Source organism: Urocampus carinirostris, chromosome 8, assembly GCF_059441175.1.
Source record: "Urocampus carinirostris isolate Australia breed hairy pipefish chromosome 8, RoL_Ucar_1.0, whole genome shotgun sequence".
Taxonomy (NCBI): domain Eukaryota; kingdom Metazoa; phylum Chordata; class Actinopteri; order Syngnathiformes; family Syngnathidae; genus Urocampus; species Urocampus carinirostris.
In genome coordinates this window covers 25,640,438-25,664,516 of record NC_142356.1, presented here as the reverse complement: position 1 = coordinate 25,664,516, position 24,079 = coordinate 25,640,438, and the positions used below count along the sequence as shown (strand labels likewise).

The window sequence follows — 24,079 nt, the reverse complement described above, 5'->3', positions numbered from 1 at the left end:
TGTGGTCAAAATACTCATTTGCCTAATAATTCTGCACTCCCTGTAATGAAGAGTAATAATATGCACAACTTATCATTTGTAGAAGAACTACACCCCCACAAACCCATTTGCCCTAACCTTTTCAATTTTTGACTCAAAAGACCCTCAAATTGTTCACAAGACCCTTCTTTTTTGCTCTAGATGCTGCACACAAGAGCATGCACACCAGGGCCCAAAGAAATGCATTGCATTTTTTACAGGAAGTGACCAGACTCTTCAGCTGTAGAATTAAAAATTTAAACACTCAAAGTGGTCATTTGCAATTAAAAAAAATGCATATGTGTGTCATGTTTCATACGAGAGGATTTATTTCATTGCGTGTGTGAATGAAATTTCACCTATCATCACACAATCAACCAATTGGAGAACTTTATTTTGAAAAGCATCAACAGGAACTCCAACCGGTCAGAGGACACACCTCCAGTGACCGACATCTGCAGCATTTAAAAGAGTGGCACGAATGTCTCTTGCTCTCTTATTTTCACTCCTGCTCTACCTGGATGGTGACTTGAAGGGGGCAGATCTGGCCTTTGCCCTCTGGGACAATCAGGACTTAAGAGGCCATCATTCATGGCCTTGTCTCCTTGAGTATATGGTGTGGCGCAACCCAGGCATGTGCCCATGTTGCTCTTTTTCACTCTTCATTGGCTAAAAACGTGATGCTTCGTCTGACCCAAAGGTAACCCCACAAAAAAGAACACAACAAACCAGTAGCTCAGGGGGTAGAGTGCTCATCTTGGGATCAAGGGATCCCAGTTCGAATCCCGGCTTGTCCGTGTTATATGTCGAAGTGTCCTTGGGTAAGACACTGAACCCCTAATACCCCCAATAAGCAGGTTAGCGTCTTACATGGCTGCAATACAAGGCCGCTATTGGGAAATTTGAAGCACACTGTAAAACGCTTTGGGAAGTCGTTAACTTGAAAAGCGCTATATAAATGCAGATCATTTCATTTTTGGTGCTGTGTATGAATATTTTACTTTAGCAAGCTATAAAATAATTCCTGATCATTCAAATGAGATGATTTTCTTAAACCTGGGTTTATTGATCAGTACTGTTAACTGCATCAGAATTTCTCCCGTTCCCAGTTTCTCTTTCGTAATCAGAAATGTGACTTTCTGCTGTCAACAATGTTCTTCTGTTCTTTCTTTCAATTTAATTTATCTTTCCGTGTAAATAAATCGTAGTTTTTTTAGAATCAAACCACGTTTGCATTATCTGTTTGTGTGTCTCCATTATTTTTCCTCTGGACTGATCCATCATTATCCATAACAATGAACTGAAGAATCGATCATTTTAAGCTTGAAATACAATATGTTGTAAGGATTGCTTCCTTCTTAACACTAGAGACATACGGGCCTATTTTGGCAAATAATTCGGTTGGGAAATCTTGAGCACCACCTGCTCGCTGAATCGGTAACCACAAATTCGGATTCTAAAACAAGTAAATGTAATTTAAAGCAACTCACATTAAAAGTTCCTCTTACATTTGCAAATGATCACTTCTTACATTACTAGAAAATCACACTGCCCCATCACAAGTAGAATCTTAGCACAGGCTTTTACAAATGTGTAAAAAATTTGATACCTTTGTTCTTATCATTAAAATAAGGAAACACTCTCACAGTACCGGTAATAGGAACAAGTCCAAGTTTACAAAATATTTTATTACAAAAATAAAGGGGTTAGCTCAGAGGGTGCAGTTGTTCCGGGGGTATAACACCATTTTCCATCATCTGATTCTGCGGCTATAACACAATAATAAATACATTTATATCATATATTATAATTGATATGAAAACAATACAACATGTAAGAATATCATGGCTTTGGAGTAACAATAAATTATGAAGATGTAGCTAGCACCAAGTAAGAATTTGTGATTCGACAGGAGGAAGCTTATACAGTTTGCATCAAAGAACGCAATTCAAGTCTTAGACCACCTTAATATCAAATGTTCGCGATTATTTTTAAGGATCTGTGGCATTTTTTGAAAAAAATCTCAAACAGAAAAAAGTCTTCAGCTTTTGAGTTGTTTAAAAGAAGAAATGAAAATTTTATAAAGTTAACTCTCTCAAATGCAAAATGATTTTGTTCCCAGATCGAGCTCGTATTAGAATTACTCGTACCTTGAACACATTTTCCCCATTATAAATAACCCAAAATAATTGAATTCGTTCTCTGTCTTACAAAAGCATCCAAGTTAACCCTGAATAGCTATAAAACACATCTTACTGATGGCTAAAACACAGAAAAATATAGTAAAACAACACAAGTATTGGGGCTGTATGGCGGGACACGCACATGCTAACAGGACGAGCTAAGCGTATGAGGCCCTCGGCCCTCTACTTGAAATGTTCATAACTTATATTTTCTCTCGTATGTCAGGAAATATTTTTGCTCAAAAATTAAGCCTCGACACTATATTTTGTAAGGTAATCCCTCGCTGTATTGCTGTTATGCTTTTCATGGTTTCAATACTTAGATAATAAAGATTTTCCTCGGCAGTGTGTTCTACATTCCTAAACCGTTGCCCAGCCCCTTTTCTACCTGCAAAAGCTTTTTTTTACATAACATTTTTTGTTTTTCTGTTAATGTCCACGTGATGGCGACGATATTACAGTATTGCAGTATTTTACGACATTTTTAGAAAAGAACGCTGCTTGCACCCCGTTTTGAAATCATCTTTTTTTTTTTAAATAAAGTCGGTCATGTCCTGAATCAATACAGTACAGTAGTGCAATATAGCATCAAGATTATTTATAAAATTATATTTGACAGTAAAGAAGTTATTTGTATGTTAAATGTATAGGAGTATCTAATATATAAAATAATAAATGAAGGTTTTATTTTGTGGGTTTTAAATATGATAAGACATTTTTGGAACGCGATACCCGTGAAAATGAGGAATTACTTTACTAATGTAACGCAAATATGAAAATAGACGATAGATTCCTAGCCAAAAGATCTACATGGTTCGAATCAAGTGGTGGCATAAGACTTGAGCGCCTGGCGTGAGTTGAAGTCTCAAATGATTTTCACTAGAGGTAAGGCCCGAGCCCAACCTGAAAATCAGGTGAGCCTTAAAATGTCTATCATTACGTTCGGGTTCAGCCAAAATCACCCCTCCTACAGCAGGGGTCGGGAACCACTTTCACCTAAAGAGCCATAATAGCAAAATATTTGGATTTTTTTTTTAAGAGAGCCATACCATACATTTTAACATTTTCTGCAAAAATGCTAAACCCGCTCTCCAAAAACATTGTAATTTATTTAGAAAATGTTATTTCACTGTGAGACGTTAGATGATTTGATCAAATTTATGAAATGAGAACGCCTGAGCCTGTGTCTGATATCAACAAATGTACCACTTTAAACTTGTCTCCCTCCCGCAATTACTCGCAGGCTCATTTTGACCTTCATTTTTTTCATAAATGGTCTCAAAATAAGGTGCGCAGTTCTTTTGTAAAAATGTCCAAAATAACAAAACAAGGGTACTGATGTATTAACCTTTGGTGCAGACTTCGCTGGGCAGAGACGTGCTCTGTGTGCATAGCTCCGCCCACACAATTAAATGGCAAATGTGTGCTTGGCTGGCGTTCCTGGCTGTTTAGTTTTTCAGTGGGTTTTCATCATAAAGGGTCTCAACAGTGAACCTATATTGTTTAATGAGCTTCCATATTAGGGGTCTGTTGTTGTGACACCTTGACTGTAAACTGTAGTGGGGAATATACTCTTTATATACTGGACCTCACTGATCCATTACCATTCTTAGCGCTATGTCATCTATGCGGGGACCAGTCTCGACCCCACGCTAATAAGATTTGGAACGCAATAGATGAGATATTTATGAGTGTAATTTTATTTCTGAGCCACGTGTACTTATGAAAAGAGCCATATATGTCTCACAAACAATAGGTTCAGATTCCTCACAAAAAAATATTAAAACTCGGGTTGTCTTCTGGCTCGGTCCCTCAAAGGAAGTAAACTGGCCGAGCTTTAATGCCTGCGGGCCCCGGTGGGGCCCTGGTCAATTTTTGGGGGGCCCGATCTAACATCCAACTCTCACTGATAAGGTGCAAGTTGTTTTTGATCATGATGAGGTATTCCGTGTAGTGCGCAAAAAGTCCCAGTCGTGCTCACAAGGTGGCGCACTCTTGGCAGTGGTTGAGGTACCCGGCGGCGTCGTCCTCGCTGAAGGTGGCGAAGCATCGCGGACACTGCAGATCCGACGGGAGCTCGCTGAGGACGCCATATTGTGGAAAGGCTTTCGGGGGAGCCGGTTGACGATGGATGTTGTTCCTGTCTTGGACGTCCCGGTGGTGGCGCCGCGAGGAAGAGGAAGACGACACTCTGTGGCCAATGTGCACGTGACACATGGGAGGCTCCCTAGGTTCTCGGCTCGATCCCTGCGAAACACATTTCTTTGCCGTTAGCGCACAAACACAAAGCACAGTTTGCGGGTTTTTCATTCAACTACTAGCTTACAAATTTTAAAAAGAAAAACATGCATATTGTATTAAAACAGTTTTGATATAATGTAATATTTGACCAAAATACAGCACCGTTGTATTAAGCGAATGAAAACCAGTGCCATAGAGCACAGCGTAGCAAGATGCCAGAAAAAGGTGGCGGCGAAAGAAATACGAATCAGTCGACCTATAACTTGTTACACAAATTAACATTGGAATGATAGTTCGTGTATTTTTGCCTAGTATTCAAATAAATGTTGTTGTTGGTTTTTTTTTTCAGAATGAAAGTTTTTTGTACCATTAGAAGGCACTAAATATCACACACTGTCCCTTTAAAACTCAAATGTATGTGATATTTTTAGAATGATTTGCAAGTTCAAATAACACCAACATACCTGTTAATAAGAAAGACAACTTGTGGGCTGTTATTAGCTACAACACATGTGTCAAACTCATGGCCCGTGGGCCAAATGTGGCACATCATATCATTTTAAGTGGTCTGCGGGGCTTAGAATGTCTAAACCACCGAGGAATAAAAGATTTAAGGCTGCTTTGACCAAAAAATACATTTCCCACAATGCCAGCCAACTACATTACCCGCGAACTGAGGGCTCAATGTCACTACTCTTCAGTGTTTCCTCATCAATACCAATGGGTTATACTAACTTAAAATGATCTAAAAAATGTGCAAGAGGACCTTGTTATATCTACTTAACATATTATAAATGTGTAGCTATATTTATTTAACGCAACTGTTATGTTTGTGACTTGAATGAAAAATAAATCCAGAGACATTTTACACTAAGGAGTAGTTCCATTTAAAAGCAACATCAGGTCCTTTGAGGAGAGCCATTATGCTGATCTAGCCCTCGGTAAAAATGAGTGTGGCAAGCCTGTGCTACAAACTATCTGATCACAAAAACTAAAATTGCGGGATTATGACAATAAATAAAAAATAATTAATGTGCATTAGCATTAAAAAGGAAAACGTGCAAAAACCTTGCAAGCATTTATACGTGTGTATTCCTGCTCTTCATTAGAAACTTTGGCCCTGTATTTTCGATTCCTGACTCAAGCAGTCAGGAAACCAGCACAGGTGAAAGGTAGATGTTAAAGCGTGAAACCGAACTCCATACTGCCTCCAAGTTCTACTTTCCAAATCTCATGTTTTTCTTGCACCTTACATTATGCAAAAAGACTTTAAACATATACTTTTAAAAAAAAGATTTTCCTGGAAAATAAACAAAAAAAAAAAGATTTTTTTAAAAGGTTGTGACATGCCTGATTTAACCAAATAGAAGTGTAATCGACATTTTATTTAGAAAATATTAAACATTTTTGAACAATAACATTGGCGGATCTAATATAACTTTCTATAAACAAAAGTATAGAAATGAAATTTCAGTCTGAAACCATAAATACACCCATAGGTCTTATTTGGGTGAAGGGAATAACTTATGGAGCAATTTTCCTACAACATAACAGATGCACAGGCAAAACAAATCCTTGCTTTCATCCAGATCACCTGTTTGTGCAGCTGTTGCTTTAAGTGGCAAATTTTCTCCTTGAGGTCTTCGATGCGTTGGTGCGCTCGCTCCCTGTCGGCCCGCTCTGACTTGAAATCCTCCGTGTAGATAAGTACCTAAATTATTTTGAAAAAAAAAACTGGGTTAAAGATCTAAACATTTTTTATAAAACGCCAAAGTTATGATAGCGTTTACAAAAGTTACATGTGATAAAAAAACACATACCGTATTTTCCGCACTATAAGGCGCACCTAAAAGTCTTAATTTTTTTCAAAAGCTGACCATGCGCCTTATAATACAGTGCACCTTATTTATGGCTCAACATTAAATCGCAAGGTCTCGCAACTTACGCAACAGCCGCCGACTCGATTTTCCCCTGAACGTGGAGTAGTCCGCGGTGTATGCTGGGATTTATATACCGGCGTTTCATTGGCTAACCAATGTTTCAATCATCATTTGAATCGATCACTATTGGCTAAAGTTATTCGGGGCCTCGGATAGGCTAGAGGGCCGAAACAAACCCTGCAATTGGCCGAAAAAGATGTGTCAATCATCCATTTAATCAATCACTATTGGCTGAAGTTATTCAGAGCCTCGGATTGGCTAGAGCGCCAAAACAAACCCTGAAATTGGCCGAAAAAGATGTGTCAATCATCCGTTAAATCGATCGCTATTGGCTGAAGTTATTCAGAGCCTCGGATTGGCTAGAGGGCCAAAACAAACCCTGCAATTGGCCGAAAAAGATGTGTCAATCATCCGTTAAATCGATCGCTATTGGCTGAAGTTATTCGGAGCCTCGGATTGGCTAGATGGCCAAAACAAACCCTGCAATTGGCCGAGTTTAGCAATGGCGTAGCAAGCTTAGCAAGCTTGCTAAAGTACGCCATAAAGAAACATGTTTCATTAGTCTGTATTTGAAAATATTTTCCTCTCCTGGATTTACTACACTCACGGTTGTAAGAAGACCATGATTGCGTATCATTATTGAACGTGAGAACTTAGGTGAGCTATGCGGCTTTATGTTTTCCCGGTATCTTGTTTTAGAACGATCTTGATGTTGCTGTGAAGAGTTGAGTGAATTAAACTCAATTCCAAGTGTTTATTGTCATATGCACAGTAAAGTTGCGAGCGAAAAAGAAAATAGAAACTAAGAAATGTTTTGCATTTCTTGAATCCCAAGACTTTAACTTTCCGAATTATATTTGAAACGATGCATTTGAGTGACATCGTACGGACACCGCATCCGCACGTGTCTACGCCACGTATTTGCTTCTTTGCAAGCTTTGGGAATGTTAAGGGGGTAATAAGTTTGACTCAACTATCTGACTGTTTTGTCCACGTTCCCATTGTAGCACCTTATAATCTGGTGCGCCTTATCTATGGAAGATATAGGACCAAAAACTATTTTTTGGGGGTGCGCCCTATATACTAAAAAGCTCCCCTTCAAGTGAACTAGTGTTGAACTGAATCGTCTTTTGTGTCTTTGTTATTTTCGTGATAAAACATTGTATGCAACGAGATTAGACACGGCACGCCGGGGGTAAACATGTTAAAAATAATCTAATGAGAAAAATATTTCCAACATAGGGCTTGCAATGAAGAATAGTGCAATTACATTAGCAGGAACAACAATTTTCAAGTACGCTGCAAGATATACATTTTCCGTTTTGTTCGCTTGTTTAGGATGGTGATGGCCCTGTAGAAGAAACTGTCTCTGAGCCTGTTTGTCCCTGTTTTAATCGTGGCGCCTAACAGAGGGGCTCTTCTCACCCTGACCACCACCTCTTTGACCTGTTAACAAGAGTCTAGTCTAGTCAAGTCTAATCTATACATCTATCTTGGTCATATCCCTCAAGAGGGGTGACTGACAGCAAGACAAACACAGAAAATAACACACTCTTCTGTTCCTTAAATAAAATAAAAAACTGAAAAAATAGCAAAAAAATACACACAAAAATTTTTCGACCATGGCCAACCCAAATGCCCAAAAGAGTTAGGCACCTCGGCACCTAAGTTTGTCATGCTTTCGTCCCTCCAGATGAAACGGGACACAAGAAAGCGGCCATATTACTCGGGTCAGGGTGACACAAAAAACTCTTCTGTTCAACAGCAGGGCCCGACAGCTTTCACTGGTTTACCCCTCTTGCATCATACAGGTGCCCTGCCCATCCCTTACAACGTGTCCAAACATCCCACTATCCTTTCACAACACCTCTCCACTCATTCCTATCACCAAAAAGAGCTTTAGCTTCCACTACATTTAGAGTCTAGTCTGGATGTTCAAAAACCCATACCCCTGACCCCTAAATTCAATTGCTAAACCTTAACCCTAACCCCCAACCCCACTCACTTGTAGGTGCATTCACAGAAAAAAATCAATTGAAAAACCTTTAACCTTTAAGTTTATAAAAACCTTTGATTTTGTCACAAACCTCAGAAGGTGGTACATGTCTTGGTTCCATAGTGAAAAAGCACAAAAAACATATATTTTTCTATTTTTAACCATCTGCATCCAGCCAAATCCAAACAATTTTTTATTAAAGCGACCTTCATGTTAATGTAGCTTTGTAAGATTCACATCCACGGTGAGGCTAAACTTGCACCAACCTGCTGCTCCAGCGTCTGGATGTGCTCTCGGTTTTTCCTGTCGGCTTCTTGTGCTTCCCCCTGGAGCCTGTCGCACTCGCCGAGTCTCTCCTCCAGCAAACCGTTTAGCCGAGCTATCTCTCTTTGAAGCGGGCCGGCACCGGACGAGCCCGGCAGAGGAACCGTCTGCGTGTTCTTGAGTCGCTGGCACAGTCCTCGGATGTAGTCCTCCCTGCTGGAGTCATACTTCTGCCACTGCGAGTTCAGACCTTGGACCTGCGGGCGTCGGTTCAAAGTTATTGTTTGTTTTGATTTTAGTTAAACAGACAGTGTGTACTAATTGAACAATAGATTTGTCTGCAAGTTTGTGTTCAAACTTTTCAAAAAGCCTAACAGATTTGGTAAAATGTGTGAGGGATGTTTATGTGAGTGGAAATGTTTAAATCTAAGCTTAAAACACACTTCTACTCTATAGCATATGAATAATCTATATTTTATGTTGATAATATGTGTATTATTTGCCCTCATGTAGGTTTTAGATGGGGGGATGGTGTCATAATAATATAGTATAGTATAGTAATATAGTTTGTAATAATAGTTTGCAATGGTCTTTGATCTGTGCAGCCCTTTGAGACTCTTTGTGATTAAGGGCTATACAAATAAACATGACTTGACTTGAGGGCAGACTATTCAGCCTGGCATTCTTTAATCAGTCTTTCATAAATTCCCCCTCTGTAAAAAGTTTGCAGCTTGGTGATTAGCGTCGTGACCTCATAGCTCGCCTTTGTAGCACTTTCATTTGACTCGGAGGGTCTCGGGGAAAAAGCGCTGCTGTGCAGTTAAAACAGCTTCCAGTTGCTTCACCCTTTCACAGTGTTCGTTTCCAGTTACCTTTTTGTAGTCTGGCAGTACATTTTGGTACTAAATTATTTGTAAACAGCCACAGTCTCTGGGCAATTAAGCCAGACGCAGTTGTTTCGGATTTCGGTGAAAAAGACCCTCTAATTTCCACTTGTTGGTTTAAGATCAGGCGATGGTGTAATTGTAAACCCTGTGCAGTCCTTTGAGACATTTTTGTGATTAAGGGCTATACAAATAAATTTGGCTTGACTTGTCCTGAAAGCAGTGGCCCTCACATGCAACTTTCCTTTTTTATTTACAGTCGCCATGTCGGAAATGGGGTGGGTTGAAATTCTCACAGTAAGCCAAGGACAAGATGGCCGAAGGGCTACTGCCATCATCTGGTGAAATGGTGATTTTTCTTTTCTTTTGTACAAATGTATCCATTAGTTGCTGCGGTCAACATTACTGCCGGGCCACAAATTATTAATTTGATGACAAAGGCCGTGGGCCAGTAAAAATTTGATCACGTGCCGTAACTGGCCACCAGGCTGGGCTTTAGACATGCCTTGTGTAATTCAAGTTTGGTCACATTTATTTATATAGCCCTTAATCACAAAAATGTCTCAAAGGACTGCACAGGTTACAATGACACAATTACCTGGTCTTAAACCAACATGCAACCGAAAACGAGTGCTGAAAAGCAAAAGGAACAATAGAAACTACAGAGACTCAAAGTGACCAAAATGCACACTTTTTCATCTCATTTTTTGGCTCAACCTTTTTGAGGTTATTGGGTACCCATAGCACCAAGATGGCGACCATTTCCGTCAGCTCCCTTTAGGTAAACCTCGTGTTCTGTCACACAAATACACATTTCTCGGACTACAACTATTTTAAAAAAGGCATGTTTATTCGATAGTTCACCTATTTCTGCCCGCAATTTAATTTAAAGTTGTTGTTTTTTTTAATAATTATCTTTTTTTTACTACTAAGGGGCACTAAATAATATACACTTTCCCTGTTAACCTTACATAGGCAACCCGCTGCTTCAGCTGCTTATTCTCCTCCTCAAGTTGTTGGATTTGGGAGGATGTACATCTGTCAGGTGACTGTGGCGGCTGCAAATAAAAAAGGGATAGAATTGGCATCAAAAATATGTTAAATATTGTAAAATTCTTTGTGCATGGCGAGGCAATTTTTACGCTTTTTGTGACTTTTTTTAAATTTTAATTCTTATGTTGGATTGTGTTTTTACCAGCCTGAAATTTTTTCAGACATGTTTGCCTTTAAATCCAAGTTTCGATATTTTTCTTTGATTGGCATCGGCATAAAACACTCAAAAACTGCATCCGATTTCCATTTGAGGTCATGTTATTGCAGGCCCTTCGCAATAATTCAATTTAAAAAATAACTTAGATCAGTGTTGGGAGTGCTTTTAAAAATGAGCTCTTTTTTTCATTAGCGACTGAAAATATATCGGGGTTTTTTGTCAAAATTGTAAAAAGGACTTGCTTGATCATTTTTAAATCAAGTTTTCATCTTTTTTGCTTTGCTTTGATTTTTTGAGAAAATGCTATGAAGTGAGATTTTGTTTAACAAAAAATAAAAATAAAATAATCTACTTAACCTATTGAATTAGAAATTGCAAACTGGATGTTTTTACACCGGTTCCCACAAATGAACGCAACTTTAAAAATAAAAATAAAATTGAAATAATTTTATCAGTAATATTTCTTATCTTTAGCATTTAGAAAATGTAGCATTTTTTTATCTCTGTCCTAAAACCTAAAGGATGTTTTTATACTGGTAAAGCATTATATTAAAAAAAAAAAAAAAACGTGTCATGATTACCGATGTGAATCACCTGTGCCCGCTAATTTGGCACCAACCGCTGCGGGTTCTGATTGGCTCCCTGTCCCTACTTAAACCCAGTCCTGTCAATCCCCTGTTGTCAGTCCGTCTGAGAACCTCTGTTTATACAAGGCAAGCCTTTTTCAACCCTGACTCCCACCTGTCCCGTTTTTGCTCCCGTTTGACTCCAGCTACGACCCATTTTTGATCCCGACTACGTCTACCCTCCCTTCTTGGCTTACGACTTGTTTCCGACCCCGATCACGTTTCTGCTCTCCCTGTCCCGGCTAGCGACCTGTTTTTCGGTGTCCCTGACACCGCCATCGCTCACTACGGAAGATCCACTTCCGTATTCGGATCACAATCAGAGTGCAAGAGCGACTTGCTTCCTGCATCAAGCGAACACCGGATCATGGGCGCATCCCTTCCTCTTTCTTTCAATAAAACTTGTGGTAAACGTTACGCAATTGGGTCCTGATTCCGTTCTGGTCATGACAAAATGTTTGTTTGAAATGGTGCAGGGCTGTCCAAACTATGGTAAGCAACGTCATGCAGCATTTAATCATAATGTTAGCTTCTTTCAAAAAATGTCAAGAGGTCAAATATCTATATTAAACATTTACAATTTTAAAAGTAAATATTTTTTTTCCACAAAACTGATATTTTTTGTAAAATTCTTAACTAACTTTAGAGAAAGCTGTGCAGATTCATGTTTACACACAAAAATTAAAAATACGTGTGTGTGTGTGTGTGCACGCTTGGTAAAATAAACTAAAAAACAACAACCACAAAGTTTCCCGTGTGTCTTTCACTTCTTTCCTGTATCATGCAAAAAAAGGAGTGTTTTTTTGAGGTTTTTTTAAGCAAAAAAGTTAACCTTGAATTATTCAGGTTTTCTATATGTGAGCTATAGAAGAAACGTTTGATCAAGTCAAGTCAAGTCAGGTCAAATTTATTTATATAGCCCTTAATCACAAAAATGTCTCAAAGGACTGCACAGGATTACAGTTACAAAATTACACAATTACCTGATCTTAAACCTGATCAAACCCGATTAAACTACATTATCAACAAAACTCACAAATTATTAGGTTATCATTCAATAACAACGCAAAAATTCACATTTCTGACAATTCTCAGCACTTTTGATATTAATGTGATTGTTAAGATATAATACATTCCTTTGCATGGCTTTTTCCATATCACTATAGTGTCAGGTGTATCGACATTTCGTTCTGTGTACATTGTTACAAAGAATGACAATACAAAGGAAATTATTATTATTATTATTATTACCGTCCTTCTTAAAGGTGAGGTGCGTAGTTTGAAGTGTCCTTAAAAAGTTAAAAGTGAAATATTTTTCTATTATGTGTAACAATGCCAAACCGAGTTCAAAGAGCCCTTATTCTTTTTTTTTTCTTTGCTCCTATCAGCTTTTATCTTATGTTTAGCATGCCTGTTAGTGCAGAGCCAACCCTGAAAAAGATGAAATGGGGGAGTTTATTCGAGCTCGTCTAAGAAATGCACGCAAATCTTGTTTTGCTCTGCTGCTATCTCCTGGTTTAAAGTTATGATTGCAGCTGAGTTTTGAAATGGCGCACCACATATTCAACATAAACACTTTTTATGACCATATCCTATACATTTTACCTCTTACAATTTCACAACTGTCTTTGAAATACAAAAATATTTTGATTGATAACAGTGTAGAACAGGTAACATCCAACTTACAGGCAAGATCTTGTTCAACCACCAGATCATAAATCTAATACAAGGGAGCTATCTAGTGCCAAGAGAGTATCTTAATACTGAGTGCGGCAGTAGATTGCTTAGCCATACATATCGTACATTTCGTTGGGCTGCTACGTGCTGACATTGAATTCAAATAATGAGCATCTCCTGAAGAAAACATCGGGTAGGTCGTAAGTCTAATGTTACCTGATGGTCTGCTGAGGTTTTTTTCGTAATGTTATTTAAGGTTGCAAATAAAGATTATGTTGTTGCTTATGCTATATCTCTTAACTAATTTGGAGGTTGGTAAAGCAATTACTTTATAGATAAATGAGTAATCCTGGCACCTCCATAACTATCAGCCATTCCTCTTGGAGTCTGATAACTTGTTAGCAAAAAATTGGAAAAGCTCACCTGCTTTGGGGCTTGGTTGCCCGTCTGGGCATCGCCCACCTTGCTCTTCTCCAGCTTGGCCATCAGCTGGCAGCAGACCTGGACGGTGGCGCCAAGCTGTGCCCGCAACTGCTCGGCCTCCTGGGCCAAAGACGTGCACAGCACGGCACTGGCAGCCTCGGCCGAGCGCAGCCTCTGCAGTTCCTTGTCGGGATCCCCGTTTGATTCAATGTGGCGCTTTGCAACACTCTTGATGCTCTCAAGCTGAGCGTCCTTCTGAATAAGTTGCTCGCTTAGCCTTTGGATTTTCTGTTGAGAGCATTACAATCAATACATATGCATCATGTTGAGTATGTACAGTATGTGTGTGCAAACAAAAACCAACTGTAACATTGGTGGGAAAATTGAGGGGAACAAAACAGAAAAAAAACTATATCCCTAGCAATTTTAACGACAATGGTCTGCAAAGACCATGATTACAACGTCCCCTGATCTGAAACCTACATCAGAAGAAGAAAAAAAACTCAGCATGAGGAAAATGGAGCAACCTTGAGAAGGGCCACTTATGACGTAATCCCTATTCCAAGATTACCAGAATGCATGTTGCAAGGGCATCAACAGACAATACACAGTCAACAATTGACAGGAATAACATCCAAACAGACCAGTTGACAGCAATGACAAGCTTCCTATCTCAAACTCCCGGCCAATGCATCAGGTCCAGGTGACGATTAAATATTCGTGACTGAACTCAAATGAGTTGGTCTTTTATTCAAAAAAGGCAAAAAAAATACTGAATATTCATTGTTGAGAAGCTGAAATTTGTATGGGATCTTAAAAGAGACTTAAAGCATGTTGTAATATTGAAATGTGTCACTGCATTTAAAGTCATGTTTGTATGAGTTCAGCTATAAAATTTGGATTATTTCAGTTATTTATAACTCCTTTATTTATTATATAATATGTTATCATTTATTTCATAATTAATAAATTAATTAACATTTAATGCAGCTTATGATTATACATGTATCTGAATGTAGTTATTTATTTATTTGCTTCTTTCTTTAATCACTAGACATCTAAATGTATCATTTAATCTGGTGGTTTTACAGTCTCTACATTGTTCTAGGTGGTCTTCTTGATTTATCGTTCCATGGGATTTGTCTTAAGTTACATCAAACAACCTGCAAGATTCTGTTCGGATAAAGGACTGGTGTGAACCTGGGATTTGGGGAATTTTCCAATGACTTATGTTTAGTTTGTGTCATAGCCTGCTGTGTTCTGCCCCTCTGATGTATAAATGATTGTCAGCCATTTAGAATATGTACTTATTAAATCATTGCCTTGTTGTTTACTCTCAAGCACATAATATTCGGTTTTATTTGTGTTTATTGTAATGAAAACGTCAAAAGAACGCTTCACTCCAGCGTCTCGCGACCCGCATTTTAAAACAAACACGAAGAGGAAAAAAGGCTCTCTTCCTTCAAGCATAATCACTTATTGAAATGGTTAGCGATGACAGGTAGTTTGATAATGGATTGGTTGTTACACCCATGATTGTAATGTTCCTTAAATTTTAAAAAACAACTTCGCTCTGTGAGATATTAGTAATTATTCTACTCATGATTGTTTGTGACTCTCAAGTGTTTTATTCGCAAAACACCTAAACATTTTTTTAGTAAGACCTAAAAACGAAAATTCACGAATTAATGAAAAGCTTATTTGAGTGTATACCAACCATGAATCACACCCTCAAACCTTAGCCAATTGCTCACCTTTTTTAATGATTGCAATTACCCTTTTCAAGCGATAATAGACGTTCTAACAAAACATAGCACCTATTTACTAGAAGCAAGACTGAAACAGAGACAATGTTTTGCAAACTACGCTGAAGTTGAAGTTGACCAAGACGATGCGGATCGGACTAAAAAGAGGCATGACGCTAAAAGGAAAATTGTTAAATGGAATGCACCAGGGATAAGAAAACTGTAGCCTACGGGCCACAGACAGCCCACCAAAATTTTAATCTGGCCTGCCCATCAAAAATGGTACAAATGTAATTGCGGTGTATAAGATGGTAAAAAAGTATTTCTAATTGAAAAAATGCTTTGGTGCCACCCATGTCCCCAGCTTCCCTGGAGTTATTTTTTTGTTGTGCATTACTTTATTCATCAAGACATTTCTCAAACCTTGCCACCCCCAAAAAAACTTCTGCATTCTGAATTTTTAAATGCATATGATCAAATGTATTACCTAAAAAAAGGGTCGTAATATATTACTTTTCTATCAGTCAGAGTGTTTCAAAATCAATTTTATGAAATAAAATCAATAAACGGATTATAATACGTAATTGTAGATATATCATACCTGTCAACCTCCACGGCTCTATGACCATACAAACTGTTGTATTTTTCCGTACAAAATACAAATTAATCGTACACCCTATTTTTTTTTTTTTTTCAGAATGATGCATGATGGGAAATCCCCAGGCGGCAACGCATGTGCACAGTAGCATCAAACCGCTCACTTCGTTTGCAATGAAAAAAAAACGATACCGAGATAGAGGCTTCCGTGGCGAACTACTTTGACTTGATTGATTTGCCTTTTCGTCATAGTCGGTGTATACCGGATGGTACCCATCATTGACAAATTTGCGTTTTTCCGTACAGATTTCCTTGTACGTCGTACTCGTCTTAAAATGCATAAAAAACATACTTTGTACGGCAAAACCGTACAGGTTGACAGGTATGATATATGCATTTACAGTGGAACCTCGGTTCTCGACCATAATCCGTTCCAGAACCCTGTTCGAAAACCGATTTGGTCGATCACCGAAAATCGTTTTTGCCATTAAAAGTAATGTAAAATCATTTTAATCCGTTCCAAATCCGTGAAGGCTTACCATGAACGTAAACATGAAGCTAACCCAGGCTAGTTGTAGGTTCGCGTTAGCGTAATCTTCCATACGAAAGATTACGCTAACATGAACGTGTAAAAATAAAAAAATCAGGTCGTTTACACGTCATTTAGTACTGGGGTCTCCAAAACAAGTGGTGAGCGGTTAAAGGATAAAGAAAAGATTTATGAATAGGATTTCTTACCTTTGTGGTGGTGTGCAGAAGCCATGCTCTATTCCCTCGAAAGAAAGGAAACTCGCACATCTTCTTCATATTTTGCCATTATTTCTTTCTTAAATGCAATATTTGTACGCACTACTCTTCTTTTTTCACCTGTAGCAACTTTGCTTCTTGCACCGACCTTCTTCCGAGGCATAATTAGGGGTTGAAACACTCCGTTCACCGATATTAAAAACGAAAGCAAAAAGAAGTGCGCGGTCACGTGACAACAGTTCTTCACGAGGGGTGGGGGCAATCTACACCCGTACGCCGCTCAGCATCGCCCCTAGCGTACCGGCGTTCGAACTCCAATTTTTTGAACGAAAAGCGAAGCAAGAATTTCTCGAAATTTTTGGTCGAGATCCGATTTGTTCGAACTGAGAGGCGTTCGAAAACCGAGGTTCCACTGTATATGTATTCATAATTGCATATGAGAAAAAATAGATAGGTTACCTTTTTCCCTCATGTTACCAGATTTGAGACTGATTCATTGCATCGATCATTCTTTTCTTCCTGGCCTGGTCTCTCTGACAATTTTTTAACCCATTATGGCCCGCGACTTTACCCATCCCTGGCATTTAGAATTTTTAAAAATATTTATAAAATATGGGACAAATGTATAAATTGATAAGTATGAAGAATTATATCGAAATACTTGTGACCTTCCATTTCTTCCAGTGACCCGTTTTGGTGTCGCCAACCAACGTTTGAAGAACTTCGCTAAAATCAACCAAAAAATCAGAAAAAATACCTCTTGTTGTTCAACAACTTTCTTATCCGTCTCGTCGCTCTTCTGTTTCAATTTGCAAATTTCTTTACACAAACTCTCCAGAAGCGACTTGGAAGACTGGTTATCCCCCGCCGCCGGGCACAGCCTCTCGTGACCGGCTAGTCTCAACTCCAGCTCGGCTATTATGTCGTCCTTGACCGCCAGCTGTTCTTCCAGGAACTCCATCTCCTGCCAGCTCGCACCGGACCTCTTCTTCTTATCCGCGTCGGCTGTTTCCATTTTGGTGGTAGTTTTCGTGGTAGCAGTGCGGTTTAATAATCCACCATTTGCCGTTTTCTAAAACCGCCTTTTTCCTTTCTCGAACGTAGCCGAGGAAGTCGCGCTGTTCTTAGGGTGGCGTTGCTTCAAGCCGTCGACGGTAATATAACCGAGCGGGGGATTTCCTGGGGAACTTCCCTTGGAATTTTGGAGATTCGTCAAAGTGTGCCCTCGTAGACTTACAGTCTCCGACCGACATTATCAACCAAATTATCGCATTTTTTTGTTTTGTTTTACAAAAACACTTATCATTAAATAAATTAACGCCCCATAACGAATTAAATACGATTAAAATAGTCTAGCCAGCTCCTTGCCATAGTACAAGTGGTGCGTTCCTTTATTCCGGAAAACTAAACACTTAGGTTCGAACTAGATTCGAAATCATTTAAAATAAAATAAAAAACTATTTAAAATCGATACTAAACGCTGACTTTATCTCATGGGTTTTCGTCAACGATTTTTACAGGAACATTACTAAACAATTTAACCGGAAAACATTAGAAGGCGCCGTGTGCCAGGGTAGTTTACAGTGTTTCCACATGCACACGTAAACGCCACATCGCAACGAATTCCCCTGCAACGTGACAAAGGGCACAAATATTTGTCTTTTTATTAAATGCAACATGCCCAAATATGGCTCATTAAGGGACAGTGTGGAATAGTTAGCGCCTCTTATTGTTTAAAAAACATTTTTAAAAGTCATGTCATATCTCATTGTCTAGCCCTTTATCGCAGAAATTCTCAAAGGGCTTCACAGAATTTGGTTTATAAAATACGGTAATTTTCTTATTTTTATCTTATTTTACTAAGTAAGATAAGAATAATCTATAAAAGAGAAAAGTATCTTCCATTTGAGGTGTTTTAGCTTTTTTTTCTATTGAGAGACAATGTTCAAACCCAAAAAATCTTGATTGCTAATAAGATTTTCGAGAGGGGTTGTTCAAACCTCACTTTGTGTTTGCTGTTAAAAACGTCATATTGGAATATAATATTGTGAATGTGCTTAATTGCTGTTGAGATTGTCATGATTGTTTTCTGTTGTTGGTGTCAATAAATTTGTTCAGACCAAAAATCGACTTTGGCCTGGACGGATCTATTGACACTAACAAAGTTATATAATGAAATTGTGAATATGCTTGATTGCTATTAAGATTTTCGAGAAGGGTTGTTCAAACCTCACATTGTGTTTGCTGTTAAAAACTGTGCTAAATTGCTGTTGAGATTGTCATGATTGTTTTCTGTTATTAGTGTCAATAAATTTGTTCAAACCTCAAACCTCAAAATAAGTGAAACAAATAAAGTTTTTTCTAAATGAGCACCATTAACAGCATATTTATTTATTTATAGCGTAATTTTTTTTATAAATTAATGAATAAGGAAAGTTAGGTTAAGCAATATTGATTTAAATAATGGGCAAAACTACACGGCCCATCATAAAAACATGCATTAGATTTACTCATAGGTGGAGAAATTAGCATTTCTTTGACATAGCATGAGCCTCACGGGAACTGGTACCTGCAGTCTGTATTCTTTCTTGTGCTTTTAGCACTCATTTTTGGTTATGTATCACAATACATAGGGCTTTCAAACCCATTTTAGCGTTGGGGACACCAAGCCATCCTCATTCGGACCGGACTAGTCAATTGCTGGTATAAAAAGTGGGCCTTAGCTCGAGGGCTGGGGGTATTTTTGAAGGCTCACAATTTTATTATGATTCAGTGATGTTAGATATGATTGGAAAACTATTATTAACATTTTTTACCTCGATATTTTATTTCCTTCACTAAGATTTAATTTCTTATAATATTTATCAACTGTGCATCCGGCCCCCCCACAAAAAAACAATTGAATTAATTTCCACTAGTTTATTCAAATCAGACTGTAACGTGACAAAAAAAGCATACTAACACTAAATTAATTGTATTTTTTATGAACATGTTGACTTGAATATTGGAATTTCACTGTTAGATTTCATATCTATTATCAAAGGAGCTCAAGCATCTTTAAACCTCTGCAAAGTCAAGTCAAGTCAAGTCATTTTTATTTGTATAGCCCTTAATCACAAAGAGTCTCAAAGGGCTTCACAGGTTATTACACAGACTATTTTTTCAGACTATTATTAGACCATCCCCTGATCTGGAACCAACATGAGGGCAAGGAAAAACTCAAAAAAACTCAACATGAGGAAAATGAAGAAACCTTGAGAAGGGACCGCACATGTGGTATCCCCCTTCCAGGATTACCAGACAGCAAAGGATGTTGCAATCACAAATAATACACAGATATTGTCCACGAAAACGATAGGTTATTCATATGCTATAGAGTAGAAGTGAGTTTTAAGCTTAGATTTAAACATTTCCACTGAGGTTGCAGATCAGATCTCAGGGGGAAGAGGATTTCACAGCACCGGTGCCCGGATGGAGAACGCTCTCGAACCAGCGGAACACTTCTTGGCTCTTGGGATCACCAGAAGACCGGCACTCTCAGAACGAAGGCTTCGGGCCGGAACATAGGGGGAAATCAGATCTGAAAGATATGAGGGAGCAAGTCTATGTATGATTTTGTATAATACTAAGAGAACCTTGAAATCACATCTTAGGCTAACAGAGAGCCAATGCAGGTTAGCTAAAATCAGGGTGATGTGATCGGACTTTTTTGTCCTAGTTAAAAGCCTCGCTGCGGCATTTTGTACCAGCTGAAGACTCTTGATTCTGGACTTCGGCAGACCGGAGAGTAGTGCATTACAGTAATCGAGACGGGAGGTAACAAACGCATGAATTATAATCTCCGCATCCGACTGAGACAGTATAGGACGAATTTTAGCAATGTTACGAAGATGGAAGGAAGCGGTTCTAGTAATTTTCTTCACATGTGTTTGAAAGGACAGATCGGGGTCAAATATGACGCCTACATTTTAAACTGAGAAACAGAGAAAAAAATGTCAGGACAAAAGACACCCACATGCTATTGTTAAAAAAATCTGTATTTTCAGTATGGGTATAAACAGCCCGTGACTAAGTAAAACAACACCTGGGTGGGTTTCCTTAACGTTCTCTGGTTGATTAATCATATTCAGCAAATACAGCGGGAGTGGGCGCTTTGCGAGTGGTTCCTGGCTTTGGCGACATCCAGAGGACATATTATATCTTCAAGTCATTGTTTGACACTATGCAGCTCTACTTTTCTCTTGTGCTCCTCTCAGCATTGTCTTGTGGGTCACATAAAATGATTTGGCAGGCCGCATGTGCCCCGCGGGCCATGTGTTTGACATAGGTGCAATACAGCAGCATCTAGTGGCCTAATAATACAAACTGTATCATGAAACCAGAACAGACCAGTAAACCCCAGAGCATTCGTTTCAGTGCTTTATTTAAGGAAGCGTACAGGGCTTGCGGGAGACGTGATGGCCGTCAGACGTCAGCAGCGGAGCCGGAGAGTTAGCTTCGGATCAAGTGGCCAATCGAAGTGCGGAAGTCGGGCAGGTCGAGTTTACCGGGGCTGGAGAGGAGATCAAAGCGAGGGACGGAAAACAGGTCGGGTCGGAGGCAGGCAGAAACCGGTAAGCAGAGTTTTAAATAAACAGGATATTAGGAGAGTCACACAGAGTGACAAATTGTACACTCTGACGAGGAGGTCTGGGCGTAGCGTGCTTAAGAGCGAAGTGCCAGCCAATCAGAAGGCACCCACATGATTGCTCCAGGTGATCAGAGTTAGTAATCATGTCAAACTGTCCCTTTAAGCATGGACAATAAATGGTGCATTCAATGCAAAAGATGCTGGTAAATGTGTAGTTTTCGTTTCCGGTTAGTGACAAACAAAAACAAGGAAAGGTGAATGTCTTAAAAAATATTTTAAATAAAAATCTTTACATTTCTAACATATGGTCTGCAACATGTATGATCGAAATGTTGGGACATTAAACAAATTGGAATTACAATTGTTTTTATTGTCATTAATAACAACGTAGTGAGAATAGTTTAAAACGAGATTAGACATGACACTGCAACATAAATATGTAACATAGACCTAAAAGAGAAAAATAAGATTAAAACATTTTCAGGACTAAAGGCAAAGACATTTCCTCTAAAATTTGTAGACTGCAATAAAATAAACAACTAAAACAGGCAGATGACTTCTAAGCAGAAAACCAGAATACCTTTTGACACAATCATTATTTTTCTCTTCGCCCGGGAACCCAGAAAGAAACGATGTAAGGTCGAAAATAGCGACATACTGTACTGCTGCTCCTTCAAATGTGGTGATCCTGATCTGTTACTTCCTCTTGTGGATATATTTAGAATCGCAGCCAATAACGAGCACCACAGCGTAACTGTATTCCAGTTTGACAACGCATTAACTTGATAAAAATGACATCCTATCATTTGATTTTTTTTGAGCTTTACTCGAATAAAATACTTTTGGGAAGGATATTTTTAAATGGTTGAAAAAATAACAATAAACACGGATAAATAGAAAATATTGAATGCAAAGGTAAACGTACAATGTTTTGTTTTTGACATACCACTAGAGGCCGCACCGAACCTTAACACTTTTTACAATTGAAATGTTATTCTATAGTTGAGTAAATCGAAAATCATTGTCCTATTTTTATAGACATCTGAAATTTGTTTATCATCTTTAAAATAGTATGACGTTCATGTTTGTTTTCTGGGTTTCCATTTTTATTTAGATTGAAGTAGCCTATATACTCATTCCTTATGTATTTCGACATAAATGCATTAAAAGCAAACTCAGACGTCTTCAATAAAAGTCAGTTTTAAAGAGGTTTGATGGTAACGTACTCGTACTGTTTATGCCACTAAGCTCTGTTATTAAAATACAAATAAATAAATATGGGGAAAAATTAAAACAACAAAAATCAACCCAAATTTTTAAAATATTAACAATTACAGTGATCCCTAGCTTCTCGCGGGCGTTTGGTTCCTTAATAAACTCGTGTAAGTGAAGTTAGTGAAGTAGAAACCTTTTTTTTAGATATTATCCAATTAAATACTCTACTTTCAATGAAACAAACCCTTTTTATGGGCTCAAACATAAGTGTAACAAATAAGATGACTGTATAAACGTTTTTAATGAATTTCTTTTACTACTATAACAACAAATGATAATAAGTGGGGATCCTGTTTTTAATGTATTAATTATACACATAAAAAAATAAAAATGTGAATAAATACATGGCTGGCTGGATCCCTTAACCACAAGGGACGTTGGGGCACCATTTCCTGTGGTGAGTTTTGGGCAAGTACAGCATGGTGGCGCCCATATTTTACCTAAAACAATGTGAATAAAAACAAAGATGACAGAATTCAAATATATAAATACGGTAAATAAATAAATGCATAAATGAACAAATATATAAATAAATAACGAGCCGCATCACCTGCTGCATCATATGGGTGCCCAGCCCATCCTTAAGAACACGTCCACAATCCCACTATCCTTTCACAACACCTCTCCACTCCTTTCTATCACCAACAAGAGCTCTAGCTTCCATTATGTTTAGACCTCTTTCCTGCAATGCACTCATAACACCATCCACGTCAATCGCAGCCTTCCTCTTAGTCTCCTTCCATTGACTTCTGCTCTGTAGATCCTCTTCAACATTTGCTCCTCATCCATCCTCTCCATGTGTCCAAACCAACCGAGTACTCTCTTATCAACGCGCTTGCTCAGTTCCACGACTACTCCAGTTCTGTCTCTCACAATTTCATTTCTCAGTCAATCCAATCTTGTCACTCCTAACATAGTCCTCAAACACTTCATCTCAAAAACATTCAACTTCCTTCTTAAATCTGCGTTCAGGCTCCAAGTCTCTGCACCATACAACACAGTCGGCACAATCACACTCTCATACAGTCCCCTCCTAACATCCATACTCATACTCTTGTTGTTCATCACTCTCCTCAGAGCACCCAAAACCTTGCTTCCTTGATTCACTCTGTGCAATACCTCACACTCCATTCCACCAACTGCAGCCACATCACAAGACATGTACCTAAAGCTTTAAACTTCTTCCAGCACCTTTCCATGCAACCTGATTTCTAACGTCATGCCCACTCCATTACGTGAACAGTTCATCACCTTACTCTTACCAACATTAACACATAACTTACGCCTATCACATACTCTTCCAAACTCCGTTACCAACCTTCTTAATGTTTCCTCAGAATCAGCCACAAGCGCTGTGTCATCTGCAAACAACAACTGACTTACCTGCCACACTTTTCCACTGTTGTCCATCATGTCTACACCTCTGCCAAATACTCTTGCATTCACCTCTCTCACCACACCATCCATGTACACATTAAACAGCCATGGTGACATCACACACCCCTGTCTCACACCAGTCAACACGGGGAACCACTCACTTGTCTCACTCCCTACTCTTACACATGCTCTGCTGTTCATATAAAAACTCTTCAATGCTTCCAACAACTTTCCACCCACTCCATA

General features: G+C 38.6%; 1 protein-coding gene across 1 annotated transcript; it reads right to left on the bottom strand.

The window, feature by feature from the left end:
• Positions 1 to 3,883: 3,883 nt before the first annotated feature.
• Positions 3,884 to 18,069, bottom strand: tnip2 (TNFAIP3 interacting protein 2). Its single transcript, XM_088342109.1, has 6 exons — positions 17,309 to 18,069; positions 13,463 to 13,750; positions 10,498 to 10,584; positions 8,645 to 8,899; positions 6,037 to 6,153; positions 3,884 to 4,448 (listed from the first exon to the last, which is right to left on the bottom strand). Exons 1-6 carry the CDS (start codon positions 17,564 to 17,566, stop codon positions 4,179 to 4,181), a joined length of 1,275 nt encoding a protein of 424 aa, XP_088198235.1. The 5' UTR covers positions 17,567 to 18,069; the 3' UTR covers positions 3,884 to 4,178.
• Positions 18,070 to 24,079: the final 6,010 nt, after the last annotated feature.